General features: G+C 21.1%; 4 protein-coding genes across 4 annotated transcripts; 2 read left to right on the top strand and 2 right to left on the bottom strand. All coding sequences in view use genetic code 6, as the record gives it.

The window, feature by feature from the left end:
* Window positions 1–83: 83 nt before the first annotated feature.
* Window positions 84–2,733, bottom strand: TTHERM_01050580 (hypothetical protein; the record flags this gene model as incomplete). Its single annotated transcript, XM_001010257.3, has 7 exons — window positions 84–470; window positions 556–642; window positions 695–1,998; window positions 2,056–2,123; window positions 2,255–2,381; window positions 2,485–2,612; window positions 2,666–2,733. The coding sequence occupies 7 exons, from the start codon at window positions 2,731–2,733 to the stop codon at window positions 84–86; spliced, it is 2,169 nt and encodes a 722-aa protein (XP_001010257.3).
* A 1,186-nt stretch (window positions 2,734–3,919) lies between these two features.
* On the bottom strand, window positions 3,920–4,845 carry TTHERM_001050579 (Sec20 protein; the record flags this gene model as incomplete). Its single annotated transcript, XM_012796149.1, has 6 exons — window positions 4,695–4,845; window positions 4,610–4,647; window positions 4,416–4,527; window positions 4,314–4,358; window positions 4,195–4,249; window positions 3,920–4,139 (listed from the first exon to the last, which is right to left on the bottom strand). The coding sequence occupies exons 1-6, from the start codon at window positions 4,720–4,722 to the stop codon at window positions 3,920–3,922; spliced, it is 498 nt and encodes a 165-aa protein (XP_012651603.1). The 5' UTR covers window positions 4,723–4,845.
* A 6,967-nt stretch (window positions 4,846–11,812) lies between these two features.
* Window positions 11,813–13,036, top strand: TTHERM_01050570 (hypothetical protein; the record flags this gene model as incomplete). The annotated part of the gene is made up of 3 exons (XM_001010256.2): window positions 11,813–12,027; window positions 12,096–12,331; window positions 12,612–13,036. The coding sequence occupies 3 exons, from the start codon at window positions 11,813–11,815 to the stop codon at window positions 13,034–13,036; spliced, it is 876 nt and encodes a 291-aa protein (XP_001010256.2).
* Window positions 13,037–14,387: 1,351 nt separating this feature from the next.
* On the top strand, window positions 14,388–15,597 carry TTHERM_01050560 (hypothetical protein; the record flags this gene model as incomplete). The annotated part of the gene is made up of 3 exons (XM_001010255.2): window positions 14,388–14,602; window positions 14,670–14,905; window positions 15,179–15,597. The coding sequence occupies 3 exons, from the start codon at window positions 14,388–14,390 to the stop codon at window positions 15,595–15,597; spliced, it is 870 nt and encodes a 289-aa protein (XP_001010255.2).
* Window positions 15,598–16,722: the final 1,125 nt, after the last annotated feature.

The following is a 16,722-nucleotide window of genomic DNA, read 5'->3' as shown; positions in this document are numbered from 1 at the left end:
AAGCTATTATTATGTATGATAATATTTTAAATGCTGTTTCTAAATAGTAGATAATTGTTCAAGTATAATTAAATTATAATTTCTCAAAGATCATCATCAACTTATTGGTCCTCCTCTTGAATTTGCTAATTATCTTATAATTCTTAGTATTATTATTGCTATTCATCTTATTCAGCAATATTCTCTTAGTATTCTTCTCCCTCCTAAGCTTATTCTTAGTTTTCATAGTATTCCTCATTATTTTCATCGTATTGGTATTACTATTCTTAATTTTCGTTTGCTTAATCTTGTTAAATTTAATCTCCCTATTATTCATCTTCTTAGTATTCAATATTTTGATCTAACTAATTTCCTCCTTCTTCTTATTCTTCTTAAGCTTCATCCTAAGGTTAGAAAGGATTTTTTAAAAATTTAACAATATGCTAATGAATGAACTCTATATTATATTGTCCTTGTAATCCAAAGTATGCCTAAAAATTAATAACAAAAAAATAAAAATCTATTAAATATTAATTAATTTATTTATCAATGGTCTAAATTTGTTAATCTATTTACTTTTTCTGATGATTCAAAATCGCTAAAACATATATCAACAGCTTTTTCCATAATGTGAGGCTTCAAAGTTTCTACTTTTCCATATTCCTAAACAATAATAATTAAAGTTTAAATAAAAATAACATCTTTCATATTTTACAAGTAACTTAGGACGTAACTCAGTCAAACTCATGTCTTTTCCTTCTAAGAAACGTATTTTTTGAGCAAATTCATATTGATTTTCAACGATTAATTCATGCTATTCTACTTATTAAAGATCTTCTTGAGTTTATACTTTTGATAGTACATCTTTGACTTATTTAATTTAATCAATAGATTTTTGAACTTCTTAACGGATTTCGCTTTCAGGATTTTATTCCCTTTTTTTTATGAATATCATCACTTTAAGCTTATCTGCAAATTTTAGTTAAATTAATCTTTTTTGTTCATCAAATTGCTTTTGCTTTTTCTTCTGCTCAAAATTAATTGCTAGCTTAGGTTTTTAGTTGTTGATGTTGCTATTATTATTATTGTTGTTGTTGTTGTTAAAAGTGGTACTGTTGTTGTTTTCATTTTTTATGAATTTTTATTTGGCAGGTTCTGATCCATCGATGCTAGGCTTCCTATGCAAGGTGGATTTTCCACCATTTTAATTATTGTTTTAATTATTGCCTTTGTTCACAAATGCTGGTTTGGGAGGAGCTGGGCTTCTAGTAAAAGTTACAACAATTTATTCTATTCTGAATGGCTTTTCTTTTGAATCTACTGCCTTTTAAGCAGATTCTTCTTTTTCAAATTTTATTGAAGCAGTGGTTTCATCAATTTTGTCATAAGCTGAAACAGCTCCAAATTTATTTGTGAAATACTAACTAATTTTAGTAACATTATTCAATTTAGGTGGTATGTAAAAGACATAAATAATATTTTTAGATTTTGATAGAGTTATAGAAGGAGCACCAGTACCAGCTTAAGAGATGACTGGTTTTCCTGTAGGAGGTGCAGGAGGACCTACTCTTGGATTGAATATACCGCTAAAAGGTTGCATTAAATTTAGACTATTAGGCATGGGATAATTCATCATAGGATTATTAGTAAGTAAATTTGGAATGATTCCTCCATTATTCATACTCATGAAAGTTGGTAAAGGAGCTGCTGGTCCATTACTTAATCTTTTATTGTTTCCATTGTTATTTAAATTTTTTTTATCATTTTTAAACCTACTATTATTATTGTTGTATTTATTGTTTTGGTATTTTCCATTGTTCTAGTTATAGTTTTATTTTGAATTATAATGAGAGTCTTTTTCATCCTTATTTTAATCTCTCTTCCCACTATGATTACTAGCATAGCTATCTTTTCTGCTAACCCTTTTATTTCCTTCTCTTCCTTCTGAGTCGCTTCTCAAACTTTTATTTTCGTTATCGCTTTATATATCAGATTGCTAAATGCTAAGTCTTTTCTTAACTAATTATGCAAATTATCAAAAGTTAGCTTAAAAAAAAAATATTTTTATTTATTTACAATTTCTCTTTCTCTTGTCTCTTCTATCATCATCATCGTCGTCTTCATCATCAGAATTATCCGAATGGCTAAGTTTCAAAAAAGATATATTTGAAATTTTAAGAATAAAAAATGATAAACATTTTATAAAATCTAAATATTCAATTTATATAATTAATTTTCTTTAAACTGAAAAGATATCATGAATAGAATTAATTACTCTGAGTAGAATTTGTTCTTGTATAAATTTTGTTCATAATCGTCATCTTTTTAGGCAGAGTTGCCACTATTATCATAGTTGCTGCTATAAATTACCTTAGAAACTGATTCACTAATATGATGAGCGTCTAATTAGATTATTAAATAAAAAAATAATGTTAAACAGGTAAAAAATTAAATTTTCACAAGCTAAACAATTTATTTTTCAAAAAATCAAATTTTTCTTATTACTTTCTTTTAAAATGTCCTTTAATTCTCCTTACAATTTATCTTGGAGACTATCTTTGCTTTAGAAATTCTATCTCTCAATCAAATCTATGACCTTATCTTCAACTTAAGAGGATATTTCATCTCCTCTCCTTTTTAATAATAAACTAAATTTAGAGGAATGTTTGAAAACAATTTTTTATACTTGCTATTGGAAAGCTTAGAATTGATGATATTTCTAATCTACTCCTTTTAAGACTACTTTAGTTGCATACTTCTACAAAATCTTTTCCTATTTTCTTTTATTATTTCTTGTTGTTTCTAATTCTTAATTTACTTATATATTTATTTATTTATTCTTTGCTTATTTGCTTGCTTGTTTGTTTGTTTAATACGCGCTTGGTTTAATTTTTTTGTTTTAATATTTTTTTATTTGTTAAATCTTTTCTAATAATTTATCTAAACAAATATTAAAGGAAATCATATCATCAGTATTACCCCACATATTTCTTTGTATTATTGAGAGAGTGTGTGTGTCTTTATAACAATAATTATTAAATAATTACTAAATATCTATCTAAAGAACTGATTCATTCAAAAAAACAAACAAAGCAGCTTCATTCTTTTGTTCTCTCTTTTTTTGATCTTTCGCCTTTAGAAAAAAACTATCTGATAAAAAGAAATATTGCCTACTTCATTTTAGCTTATAAGTATATATTTTCTTAGCTCAATATTTATTAGCTAAGCATAAAAAAATATTCAAAATATAGATAGCAATTATTTTATTTTGATTTAAAAAATTACATTTGTTTTTATTAAATGCTCAAAATAATAAATAAATATTTTAATCTCCATCAAAATAAAATAAAAAATATTAACTTATGTTTTTTATTTCTGATTATTATAAGGATGGATTTTACAATATTTTGAATATAGCCGTTTTTAATTAATATCTACTTAAATTGAAAATAAAAATGTAAAGAGGGATTCTAAATATTATACAAAACTTTTATAAGAATTAAACTTATAAAATTTAATCATTCATTTTTTAATAAATTCCTAGAAAAGTTCTTAATTTTTATTTTATTAATTTAATAAATTTTAATTTTTATATAATATAATTTTTATTGTTGTTAACTGAGTATTTTTAAAAAATTATTAAAAATTGGCAAAAGTTGTTTCAATTTATTTTTTTCTGATAATTGATTGATAAATTAAAATCTTTTTTTAGAATAATTATGGTATATTATATTAAGCAAATATTAAAATGAGTTAATTTAAGTTATATTAAAGTATTTTTATTCATAATAATTTAATTTTTAACAATTTTACAACGAAAATTGATTTACTTAATTAATTAATGAATACAAATATTGCTTTATAAATAAATTATTAACCTTTAAATACAGATAATTATTATATTTTAAAACTTTCAGCAAAATTATTACACGTTCTATTTTCAAAGAGATCCATCTGAAATAGTAAATTAAGTATGCTGATTTTACCCTGAAAGGATAAATTCAGCATTGCTTGGAAGAGTATCAAATGTTGTAGTAGCTGAATTAAACCACTACCATTTATATAAATCTCTAAAAAACAATCTTCTTAAGAAAATAAAAATAACTACAAAGATCAAGAAAAAAAAGCTTCCTTAAACCATTAGCTTATTTTTCTAATTTCTATTTAAAATAAGGAAGGTTATTTATTATATTATTAAAAGCAAAAAAAATTTACCTCTTATGCAATTCTTTTTACAAAAATTATCCTTATAAAAGTTTATGTTGATTTGCTAGTTTTTATAAAAAGTAAAAGTTAATTCCATAGCTATTGAATAAATAAATAAATAAAATTACCCTAATAAACATTGTCAATTCCTTCTAATTATTTAGTACCGCTATCTTTTTATTAATGATGTTTAAATTAGCTTAAATGATTAAATAAATTAAAAATTTTACTGATGCCTTAAGAAATCAAAGAAAATGAATCCACATACTTATCCATCAACGCAGCAGATTCCCTAATATGACTATTACTACTCTTTAATGACTAAATCGAAAAATTTTCTTCCTAATAAACGAAATATAATTTCATTTAATCTCACATATTTATTATCTCAATAATTAATTTTTATGAACTTTTAAAATTATACTTTTTGTTTAGCGCCTGCAAATAAATCCTATTTTAACTCTAAAAATTGACTAAATAAAAGCTTGTAAATATGGCCTAAAATTTACTTTCATTTTTATCTTTGACCTTACTCATTAATTTATGTTTTTTACCTAAAATATGTTTATTCTTCTTTCTAATTTTTTGATTTTTGATGAATTTTAACAAACTTATTAATTTTTTATATGTTAAGGCTTGTTTCTACTACTTTGAATTAATTTAAAAGTTTTTGGTTGTTTAAAAAAGAGTGTAATGAATATTTTGTCCTTTAAATAAAACTCAATTACAATATTGCAAACAAACATAGCATATATAATTCAACAAATTTTAATATAATAGGAAAAACTAAAATAATTATTTTAATCATATATGTATAATATAATAACTTATAAATATTGTTAACTAATTAAAATATAAATCATTCATTTTTAGATTTATAGCGAATTTATTATCTACAAGTCTAACTCTCTAAAAAAAGGAAAATTAAAAAATAAAAAAATTAATTACCTAAGGTTAAGATAAAATTTAAAAACTAAAAAATAATTTTCACTTTATAAATTTAACAACTAAGCAAAATAAATGTCTTAATTAACAAATTATTATGAAATATTTAAAAAATTAAATTAAAATAAACAAGAAATCAAAGAATACTTTATTTAAAGAAAAATAAAAAAATTAAATAACGATTAATTTGAATTAAAGTTTTTAAATACTTTAAAGTTAGCTTAAAAATAAAAATTTATTCAAATTATTGCTACTTTTAAAAAAATGAATGTTCTAAAATTTAAACCAATTTATATGTTTGCTTATTTATAATACTTTTTAAGTACAATAAAATAGTTTTTATATACAAATTTCTGACAAAAGAAATTAAAAATTTATATTTTTAATTATTTTTTTGTATGGCATATACTATTAATCAATCTTCCAGTTAGCATTTGATTGTTTTAGCTTTTATTATTAAAACAGAATTATATTCATTATAAAAGGGCTTTGATTTAAAGAATACTCATAAATATTCAAGAATTATTTAGAATGGCTAAGAATTCATGTTATTCATTTAATTTATCTGCCTTTTTTAGATTGTTTAATTAATTGATGAACTAGGCGTTATCAAAAAAAGACTCATAATGCAAACTGGTAGTTGAAAATGAAAATTCTAAATTTTGAATACTTTGTATTAGTGAATATTCTTATATGTGATATATATTTAGTTATTGTAATTTTAATAAATTTGATATATTTTATAGATTGTGCTTGATGATTTATTAATCTAAATTTAAATATTTTGAAAAAATACAAACAATTTTTTTTCTTTTTTCTGCTTCATTTTTTGATTTATTTTTAATTATTAGCTTTTATTCACCTTTACTAAAAATATCAAATAATTATTCAAAATCCACCTGATTTAAGCTATTAATTTCAAATATGTATTTAAATGACTAGCAAAGAGCTTACAACCAATTTAGCTGTTTTTAATTTGTTTATATTATTGTCTTTTCTACTATTTTAATAGAATTTAAAATTAAATTCCAGTCACTTTCACTATCTAAAGTTCTGTATGGCATTAATTAATTGAGTTGTGAGTGATATATTAAAATTTAAATCCTGTCTGAATTGCTAAAGCAATTTAAATTCTTAATTTTCTATAGAGTATTTTCAACAGTAGAATACTACATTTAATAATCCAATTCTAATAAAATACTTAAATCGTAATCATTTTATATATTTTCATTTAATTTAATATCATTTTAGTCACAACTTTAAATTGTTTAAAGCTATTTTTTAATATGAAAAATCGTTCTTTTTCTTTATGAAGGACTATAGAATTAACCTTCTTCTATGGATTATATAAAATATTCCATTGCTTTTAAGTTGTTTTAATTTTTACTTTCAATCAATCCTAATAATTATTTTTGCTTACTTAAAAGAATTTCCTTAATTTAACTTGTTATGCCATCTAATCTCTAAAAAAGCTAGTTAAGCTCATCAAGATAACAGCTTATTTATTTATTATCACCAAAAAAAATGTATATTTCTAGGATTTCCTGATATAAAAATATTTTAAACAAATTTGAAAAATCTAAATTATTTCCAAAAATAATTTTTTTTGCTATTAAATAAGAATTTAATGATTTTTATAAATTGAAATAAATGTGATAATATCTATCATTGATTTAATTATAAGATAGATTTTAATTTTATTTAGGATGATCTGTTATGCTATCGTAACTTTACTCAAAATCGTTTAAATGATAATCATCACTGTAAATATGCTAAAAAGCTTGTTGTTTATTTGAATAGGCTTTAGATATTATTCTTTTACATAAAATTGTGACTTAGTTGATTGATTCTTTTTCAAATTTAAACACTATCTTTTAATTAATGAAGCTTAAATAGTCAATACCAAGTATTTCTAAACTAATTAATATTGCAGATTCAAAATACTCTGCTGCTAGATTGTACTCTTATTTTAAGAGATATATTATGCCAATATTAAAATAGCATCTACTAAGTCCTGCTTAATTATTGAGCCTTTAGAATGTCATCTTAGCTCTCGAAAAATGGAAAAGTGTATTTAATGTGTCTTCAGAATTTTAATTCAAGGCATCTATCTGGTAATTTATAAGTTCCTCTAAATCCTAAAATGTTTTTTTAATTATTTTCATTTCTAAAAATAAAGGTTTCAATCCTTAAAGAATTTTTATTTTAGTCTATACACTATCTTTATTTTACATTTTTAAAGATACATTATCAATTTTATAATTTGATTTAGAGCTTTAATCTCTTTCATCACATTTTTAGATGTTAATATTAAAAACAGTTTTTTTTTAAGTTAAAACTTGATTTTCTTCTTTTTTAAATGACTACGTTTATGGAGATTTTGAATTAATTTAATCTAAGAAGCAACTTTAAATATTTGTCTTTTTTAATATTGATTATGTTTGAGACAATTTATTTGAGCTAAATATAAAATTTTGTTATTTTGGAGACGGCTCATTAATTTCAAGAAATTATTTCATTTCCAAATGATTTAACTTAATTTTAGAATTATTTGTATTATTATGATCTGTAAAAATTAATTATTATTACTCAACAGCTTTCTAAAAATTGTAGTTTTGATTAATGGAATATTATTAATTAAAGCTTAATGGAATATTAACGTCAGTTTATTATATCTGATAGAATGCACTTCCCTATTCATCTAATTATTTTATATTTAATTTACTACTTGATTTGAAAGACTTTTTGCTATTTCTAAAATTATCTGTTTTTTATTTTAAATAATTTTATTTAATTATTTTATCTTTTTAGCTTTTACAAGCTGACTGTTGCATGTAACTTCTTCTCAAAAACAAAATTAATAACTGTATTGGATTTTGAACTTAGTAAATGAGAAAATAGCCATAATTTAATATAAAGGCGAATACAATGAAGCTTATCAATAAAAATTCAAAAATGAGTGGTAACCTTATTTAATTCTCATTAAACAGGTTGAATAGCATAAACTTATCTGTTTAATCTGATATAACTCTTGCTGTCATTAATATAGCATAAGAATAAGGTCTTTAGCTATTAATTCCTTTTAAAGAGCTCTATATGGGAATAACTATGCTTAGCCTTTTTAAATAAAATATTTTTTATGTTTTTTAAATTAACATGAACTAAATAAATAAATAATACTGCTTCTATCCAAACCTTTCCCATTTTTAGTATAGTGAATCTAAATTTATTTATTCATCTATTGAGTAGTTTCCTGTTTGGATAAATTCTAGAGTTGCTTGTAATTGATTTGAGAATTCTTATTTTTAACTAAGACATTTATTCATTTATTGATCTGTGTCACTACAAAATTAATTTATGTTCAAATATTCTAAATCTGGCCAAGGTTTTTGTTCATAGAACATTTAAAAAGGATGATAGAATACCTATTTTTATGATGATTTAATTACGATTTTTTAAACAAATAAATTTTGGATATTTTACTGTTGAATTGAACTCGTGGAAAAGTACAGAATAAGCATTCTAGCTTAACGTACTATTTTACATCTAAATTAAGTCTCCTATAACAAAATCTATGCTATTTACTGAATAAAATTAATTTTGATTATCAACCTAACTAGAAAGAGTCATAATTAGAATTTATCCTACTGCATCATCGTAAGGCTCATAAAAATAAAATCCTAAAATAAAAAATAAAAAAATCTATACTTTAAGTTATCATAAAGTATTCACTTATTTCTTATCATAGAATTTTTTAAAATATTTTAAATTAAGGAGAAAGTTATTGAAGAAAATTATATTTTTTTCTCACCTTAAAATAGAATATTAACGGTATAAAAATATATGTATTAATTAGATGGTATGGTTTATATAATTCAGTATAAAATTCTTTTGGCAAACACAATAATTAATTAATTAATTATCATCATTTTTCTTAATGAAAAAATATATATATATATTCATATGTTTTTTATTTAAGAATATTTTTTATTTTATTATTTAAAAAAAATAAATAATCACTTTTATCAAATAATAAAATTTAATATACCTTTATTTTATTCAGCAAACTAATACCATGGTCTGCATCTGGGATCATATGGCTCAATAAAATTGTCACCATTACAATATTCATAATCACAGCTCGTATAATTATAATAGCTTCAATAATATAAATTAACTACAAAAATAGAACAAATTTAATAAATACCTAGAAGGAACCCCATATAAAATAGATGTTGTATCTGAGTTGTATAAATATATCAATTAAATAAGGCCTCCTGTTTGATATGCTAAAAAAGCAGCTCTAGCATAAAAAGAAACCTTGATATTCTGTATTTAATCAACATAAATAAGAGTATTTATTAATTAAAAATACCATTTCAATGAAGTGTTTTTGTTTAGCTGTTAGTAAACTAAATTAAAAGACAGATCTAACAAAATATAAATCTACATAAAATAAATTTTGATTTAATTAATCATAAACATTTTATGGGCATTAGTTGAATATCAAATCCCTGTATGAACATATCGTGAAAGTAGAATTAGGATTGTCTACGTTTAAAATATTGATTAAAACTTAAACATAATAGAAATAAACTAATTAAACAGCTTACCTATGATTGATGAATCCTAAAACTTTGAAAGCAAATTATTAATAACAACCATATGTAATTGAAGCTTTAGAATTTCATTTTTTAAAATCATTAAATTAGTTGTAGTGAATGTAATCAGAAAATTCTACTTACTTAATTGAAGCTATATTGCTCCAAAATTTTTTGTGATAGAGCAGAATTAAATACTACTTATTTTTATGTTTAATCAATCCAGATAGCTACATCTTATTCCCTATTTATTTTTGAATTAAATAGATTTAGTTCCCTTAAATATTTTGGATAATGAGGCATTTATTTCCACATTTTAAATTGCATAAATTCAACATTATCTGCTAAAACAATAATGATAAATGAAGATATAATAAATTACCAATTAACAAGAGCAATCCACAGTTGTTAATAGAATATAGTTAAAACAATAGCAACACCAGTTAATATAGGTAGAGAAACTGTTAGTATTAATCCTATTATTATTGTTTTCATGTTCTTTTTATCAAAATTATGTATGTGCTTTATTAACAATATAAAAATAAATCTAAAAAATTATTGTTTTTTCAAAGGAATTTCTTTAGAATAAAAAGAATTAACTAACTTTATTAGTTGATTTTGTGAGTTAGTTAAAGGATATACGCCAAATGTTATTTAATATATATACTACAATTTAATCTCTTATGTTTTATTTTAGTATAAATATTTAAATATTTAAATTATTTTTAAAACATATTTAAAAGGATTAATATATATTTATTTTAAAGTCATTAAATTTATTATCTTTTTCAATAATAAAAATGACAAATCATTTAATTTAATTTAAAAATAATATAAATATAATCATAAAACTTGCATTTTGGAAAATATTTTTTAAATATTATTTTTATTTAAAAAAAAGGATATTATTAAATATATTTTAAAATGTAATTACTTTTTCTTAATTTAAGACCAATTAGCTTAAATTCATCTTTTGAAATTTAAATCTATATTTTTTTAAAAAGTACTTTAATATGAAAGAACCTAGATATAGGGTAAAAAAGTTAGTTTTACTAGTATTTTGTAAATAATAACATATAAATTTATTACTATTTTAACAGATATAAATATTTTATATAATGGATATGATATATAAAAATACAAGGGTTATTTAATATGAAAAATTTTTATAATTTTAATTTTATTTTAAGTGTATTCAGAAAAGATTGTATTTGATAAACATCATACTTTAATTATTTAAAGCGATGAAACTTTTCATGTTATATTAATTTATGAAATATTTAAAAATTATTAAATTTATGTAATGATAATTTTATTGAGTACTATTGTAAAAATGATTATCTTTTCATTTTTTTCATGATTATACTTAAGAGATTAATTTGTCAATCAATCAACATCTAAGCATTTTTTAATTACTGGTTTATTCTTACTTTATAGTAAAAAATGTGATTTTAACATAATTTTTAGTGATACAATTTATTATTAATGTTAAATTACAATATTATTTTTTTCATAGTTAAATAAATATTTTTTTTATAAAGTAATTTTAAATATTATTTTGATTTTTTTAAATTACAATTCTAAGAAGATAAAAGGTTTATTTTTAGTGGTTGATAATGTATTTACAAAGAATTATTTTGATTTTAAATGCAAATAGGAATAAGGACAAATCGAAGTAGAAGAAATATAGGAGCAAAAAGACAAGCTTTAATTAATCAAATAATTATTCAAGTAATTACATATGAATGGTAGGTAAGTTAATGAGCATTGAAGTTCTGTAAATCACAATGACTAAAAAAAAAGAAAGCTCGCAAAGCTTTTTGAATCTACTAATAATAATTGTATATGATAAGTGAAAATAAAAAAGATTTAACTTTGAAGTTGATAAAGAAAATAAATAAATAATTATTTTTTTTATACATAAATTAATTATTTTTTATTAATTGCTAGTTAAATAAATAAACAAAAGCATTAATGATAATGAATAAAATATTAGATAGAATCTGAAAAATAAGATATTAGCTAATTGAATTAGGATAAACAAAACTAACTTCAAGTTTTAGAGCAATTTTAGTTCATTCATGATAGATTATTTTAAAGCATTTGAAGAGGAATATATTCCTATTGATGTTTAAAAGGGTATATAGATCAATGGTGAAGAAATGTTTCTTTTGTTATAAGAAACTTATAGGTCTCAAGTATTTAACAAAGATTACAAAAGAGTTTATGAAGGCCTTCTTAATGAAGACTATGAATCTTTAAAATTTGTAACTTATAACATAAAATCAACACTAGGGTAAATAATAATAAATTTTTAGTTTTCTCATAGAGTTTTTTTACAGATTTTTTTTGAAAATTCAATAGGTATCTAAGTCCTTTCGTAGCGTATGATGTGTGTGAATAATTGCATTTGTTCATTAGAGTAAGAATACCAGCTAGAGAAGGAAAAATACAATTTCCTTTTACTGAAGAGGATAAATAAAGAGTGTACAAAGATTCTATTTTTATTTTAACAGAAATGACAGCTTTATTAAGATATTTTAGTAAAAATTATCCTGATTTCTAAGATAAATATAGTTTTCAAAGCGCCAAGAAAATCAGTAATAAATTTATTTTTTCTTTAAAATATTTTTCTATTTTAGCTTATTACTATGAATAAAAAGTTATAATAAATATAAATAAAATTTTATTAGTTTTTTGACCTAAGTTACTTCATTTTCCTATACATTTTTATAGCTTTATATATATAAAGCTTATAGCTTGATTTCCAATTAATAAAACAAAATTGATAGATTTTTTCAAATCAGCTTATGAGAATTTAACAAAAAAATGCTTAAGTTACAAATTATATTTTATCTTTTTAATTTATTTAAATATTAGTTGATGACTGTTATAAATTTTACTTTAAGCGTTTCTCGATCCCTTTTAATGATGAATAAAATATGAATACCAATACTAATAATAATAATAATAATAACAACAATATTATAAACAAAAATCTAGAGAAATAGAAGGGTAGCCAGACAGAAAAATTATAAAAATCATAGCAAGTTGCTTCAGTGGGTAATGATAATTCCTTGGCTATTAAAGAATCTTCAATGAGACAAGTAACTCAAGATAAAGATGAATAGAAAAAAAAGTCTAAAAATACATAATCAGCTACAGCTTCACCAATAAAAGAAAAAAATAACACTGTTGTTGCAGATCCAGAAGGCAAAAAAGAAGAAGGAGTAGGTATTAATGATATTAAGCTAGAGTAACAAGAGAAAAATTAGCCATGCTGCAATGATTGCAATATTTTCTGACAAAAAACAATCTAATAATTATACTTTTTTTTTGGCCAGCTCCAAAAAGTAAATTAATGAACAGGAAAGCCAATAAATAATTATAGAATTTAATAGTAACAAATTTGATGTAAAATAATTTTTTAAAACAACTACTAAAATTTATGGTTTTATCAGAAACAATTAATAAATTAAAGTAACTAAATCTTCTTTTGTTCAATTAAATATTTAAACAAACTCATTTTTAAGCTGGGGTTGTAATAAATTTATGGGATTTGATTAAAGCTATTTTAGGATAATTATTTCTTGAGTTAAAATATGTGTTTGTTTAGTAGAATAATAAATATTATTTACTAAAATATAAAATAAATAAATAATAGAAATTAAAAAAAGGTTTTGAAGCACCTGATAGAAGAAAAAAAATTTTTAATCTTGAAATATTTTTACATAACAGATATGATATATAAAAATACAAGGGTTACTTTATTTGAAATATTTGTATATAATTTTAATTTTTTTAAAGTTTATTCAGAAAAAGATTGTATTTGATTAACATCATACTTTAATTATTTAAAGTGATGAAACTTTTCATGTTATATTAATTTATGAAATATTTAAAAATTATTAAATTTATGTAATTTTTATTTTATTAAGTACTATTGTAAAAATGATTATCTTTTCATTTTTTTCATGATTATACTTAAGAGATTAACTTGTCAATCAATTAGCATCTAAGTATTTTTTAATTACTGGATACAATGTATTATTAATGTTATATTACTATATTATTTTTTTCATAATTAAATAAATATTTTTTTTATTTAAGTAATTTAAAATATTTTTTAAATATCATTTTGATTTTTTTTAAATTACAATTCTAAGAAGATAAAAGGTTTATTTTTAGTGGTTGATAATGTATTTACAAAGAACTATTTTGATTTAAATGCAAATAGGAATAAGGACAAATCGAAGTAGAAGAAATATAGGAGCAAAAAGATAAGTTTTAATTACATATGAATGGAATGTAAGTTTATGAGCATTCTAGTTCTGTGAATCAGAGTGACTAAAAAAAAATAAAGTTGGCAAAGCTTTTTGAAAAATCTACTAACAATTATTGTATATGATAAATGAAAATAATAAAAATTTAAATTTGAAGTTGATAAAGAAAATAAATGAATAATTATTTTTTTTATGATAAATTAATTATTATTTAATTGATTGCTAGTTAAATAATTAAACAAAAGGAGTTAAATTAATCAATATTAATGATAATTAATAAGATATTAGATAGAATCTGATAAATAAGATACTAGCAAATTGAATTAGGATAAACAAAACTACCTTCAAGTTTTAGATAAATTTTAGATCTTTTATGATAGATTATTTTAAAGCATTTGAAGAGGAATATATTCCTATTGATGTTTAAAAGGGTATATAGATCAATGGTGAAGAAATGTTTCTTTTGATTATAGAAAATTATAGGTCTACATAATTTGACAAAGATTACAAAAGAATTTATGAAAGCCTTCTTAATGAAGACTATGAATCTTTATATTATGTAATTTATAGCATATAAGGCTCAATAGCGTAAATAATAATATATTTTTAGTTTATCATAGAATTTTTTTACAGATTATTTTTGAAAATTCAATAGGTATTTATCTCCTTTGGTAGTAGATGATGTGTCTAACTAATTGAAAATTTTTATTAGAGAAAGAATACCAGATAGGTATGGAAAAATAAAACTGCCTTTCACTGAAGAGGATAAATAAAGAGTTTACAAAGATTCTATTTTAATTTTAACAGAAATAATAGCTTTATCAAGATATTGTAGTAAAAATTATCCTGATTTCTAAGATAAATATAGTTTTCAAAGCGCCAAGAAAATCAGTAATAAATTTATTTTTTCTATAAAATATTTTTCTATTTTAGAATATTGCTATGAATTAAAAGTTATAATAAATATAAATAGAATTTTATTAGTTTTTAGACCTAAGTTACATCATTTTCCTATATATTTTAAAGCTACAAATATAAAAAGCTTATGTTTTGCAATTAATAAAACAAAATTGATAGATTTTTTCAAATCAGTTTATGAGAATTTAACAAAAAAATGCTAAAGTACAAATTCTATTTTATCTTTTTAATTTATTTAAATATTAGTTGATGACTGTTATAAATTTTACTTTAAGCGTTTCTCGATCCCTTTTAATGATGAATAAAATATGAATACCAATACCAATAATAATAATAACAACAATAATATAAACAAAAATCTAGAGAAATTGAAGGGTAGCCAGACAGAAAAATTATAAAAGTCCTAGCAAGTTGATTCAGCGGGTAATGATAATTCCTTGGCTATTAAAGAATCTTCAATGAGACAAGTAACTCAAGATAAAGATGAATAGAAAAAATAGTCTATAAATACATAATCAGCTACAGCTTCACCAATAAAAGAAAAAAATAGCACTGTTGTTGCAGATCCAGGAGGAAAAAAAGAAGAAGAAGTAGGTATTCATAATATTAAGTTAGAGTAAAAAGAGAAAAATTAACCATGCTGCAATGATTGCAATATTTTCTGACAAAAACAATCTATTTATTAAACTTTTTTTGGGCCAGCTCCAAAAAGTAAATTAATGAACAGGAAAGCCAATAAATAATGATAGCATTTAATAGTAACAAATTTGATGTAAAATAATTTTTTAAAACAACTACTAAAATTTATGGTTTTATCAGACACAATTAATAAATTAAAGTAACTAAATCTTCTTTTGTTTAGTATTCCTTATTTGGAGAAATTTGAGAAAAAATGAAGAGATATTAATAATTATCATTTTTAATTTATTTACCTACATCGTCACCTTCAATTAAATATTTAAACAAACTCATTTTTAAGCTGGGGTTGTTATAAACTTATGGGATTTCATTAAAGCTTTTTTCGGATAATTATTAATCAAATAGTTTTTCTAATTCTATTATATTTCTCAGAGTAATACCTTCCTTCGCTCTTCATGTTTTTTTTAAAATTAGTTTATTTTTTAACTTCTTTCACTGAAATTTTCTTCTTCTTTTTTACGTTTGAGACGAGCTCAAAAATATTATTTTTTGCTAAATATTAAATAAATTAATTTCAATTAAATCACCAATTTTATGAGTATTTTTTTTTATAAAAACCATATTTATCTGTTCTCTTTCATTCTTCATTAAATCAAGTATTTTAATTTATTATATTTAAAAACAAGTAAAACATATAATGTTATTATTATTCTAAGTTGCTTCAGAAAAAGATTGTATTTTATTGAAGCCATACTTGAATTATTTAAAGAAATGAAACTTTTGATGTAATATTAATAAATGAAATATTTAAAAATTATTAAATTTATGTATAGATAAAATAAATTTTATTGAGTACTCTTGTAAAAATGCTTACCTTTTCATCTTTTTCATGATTATACTTAAGAGATTAATTCTTCAATCAATTAACATCTTAGTATTTTTTAATTACTGGTTTATTCTTGCTTAATAGTAAAAAATGTGATTTTAATATAATTTTTTGTGATATCATATATTATTAATGTTAAATAACAATATTAGTTTTTTCAAAATTAATTAATTAAATAAGTATATTTTTTTTAAAGTAATTTTAAACATTTTTAAATATTATTTTGATTACTTTTTTTAAATTACAAAGTGGAGTTAATAAGAAG

Source organism: Tetrahymena thermophila (assembly GCF_000189635.1).
Source record: "Tetrahymena thermophila SB210 genomic scaffold scf_8254761, whole genome shotgun sequence".
NCBI lineage: Eukaryota > Ciliophora > Oligohymenophorea > Hymenostomatida > Tetrahymenidae > Tetrahymena > Tetrahymena thermophila.
Note: the sequence above shows the minus strand (reverse complement) of the source record. Positions and strands in the feature narration are given on the sequence as shown.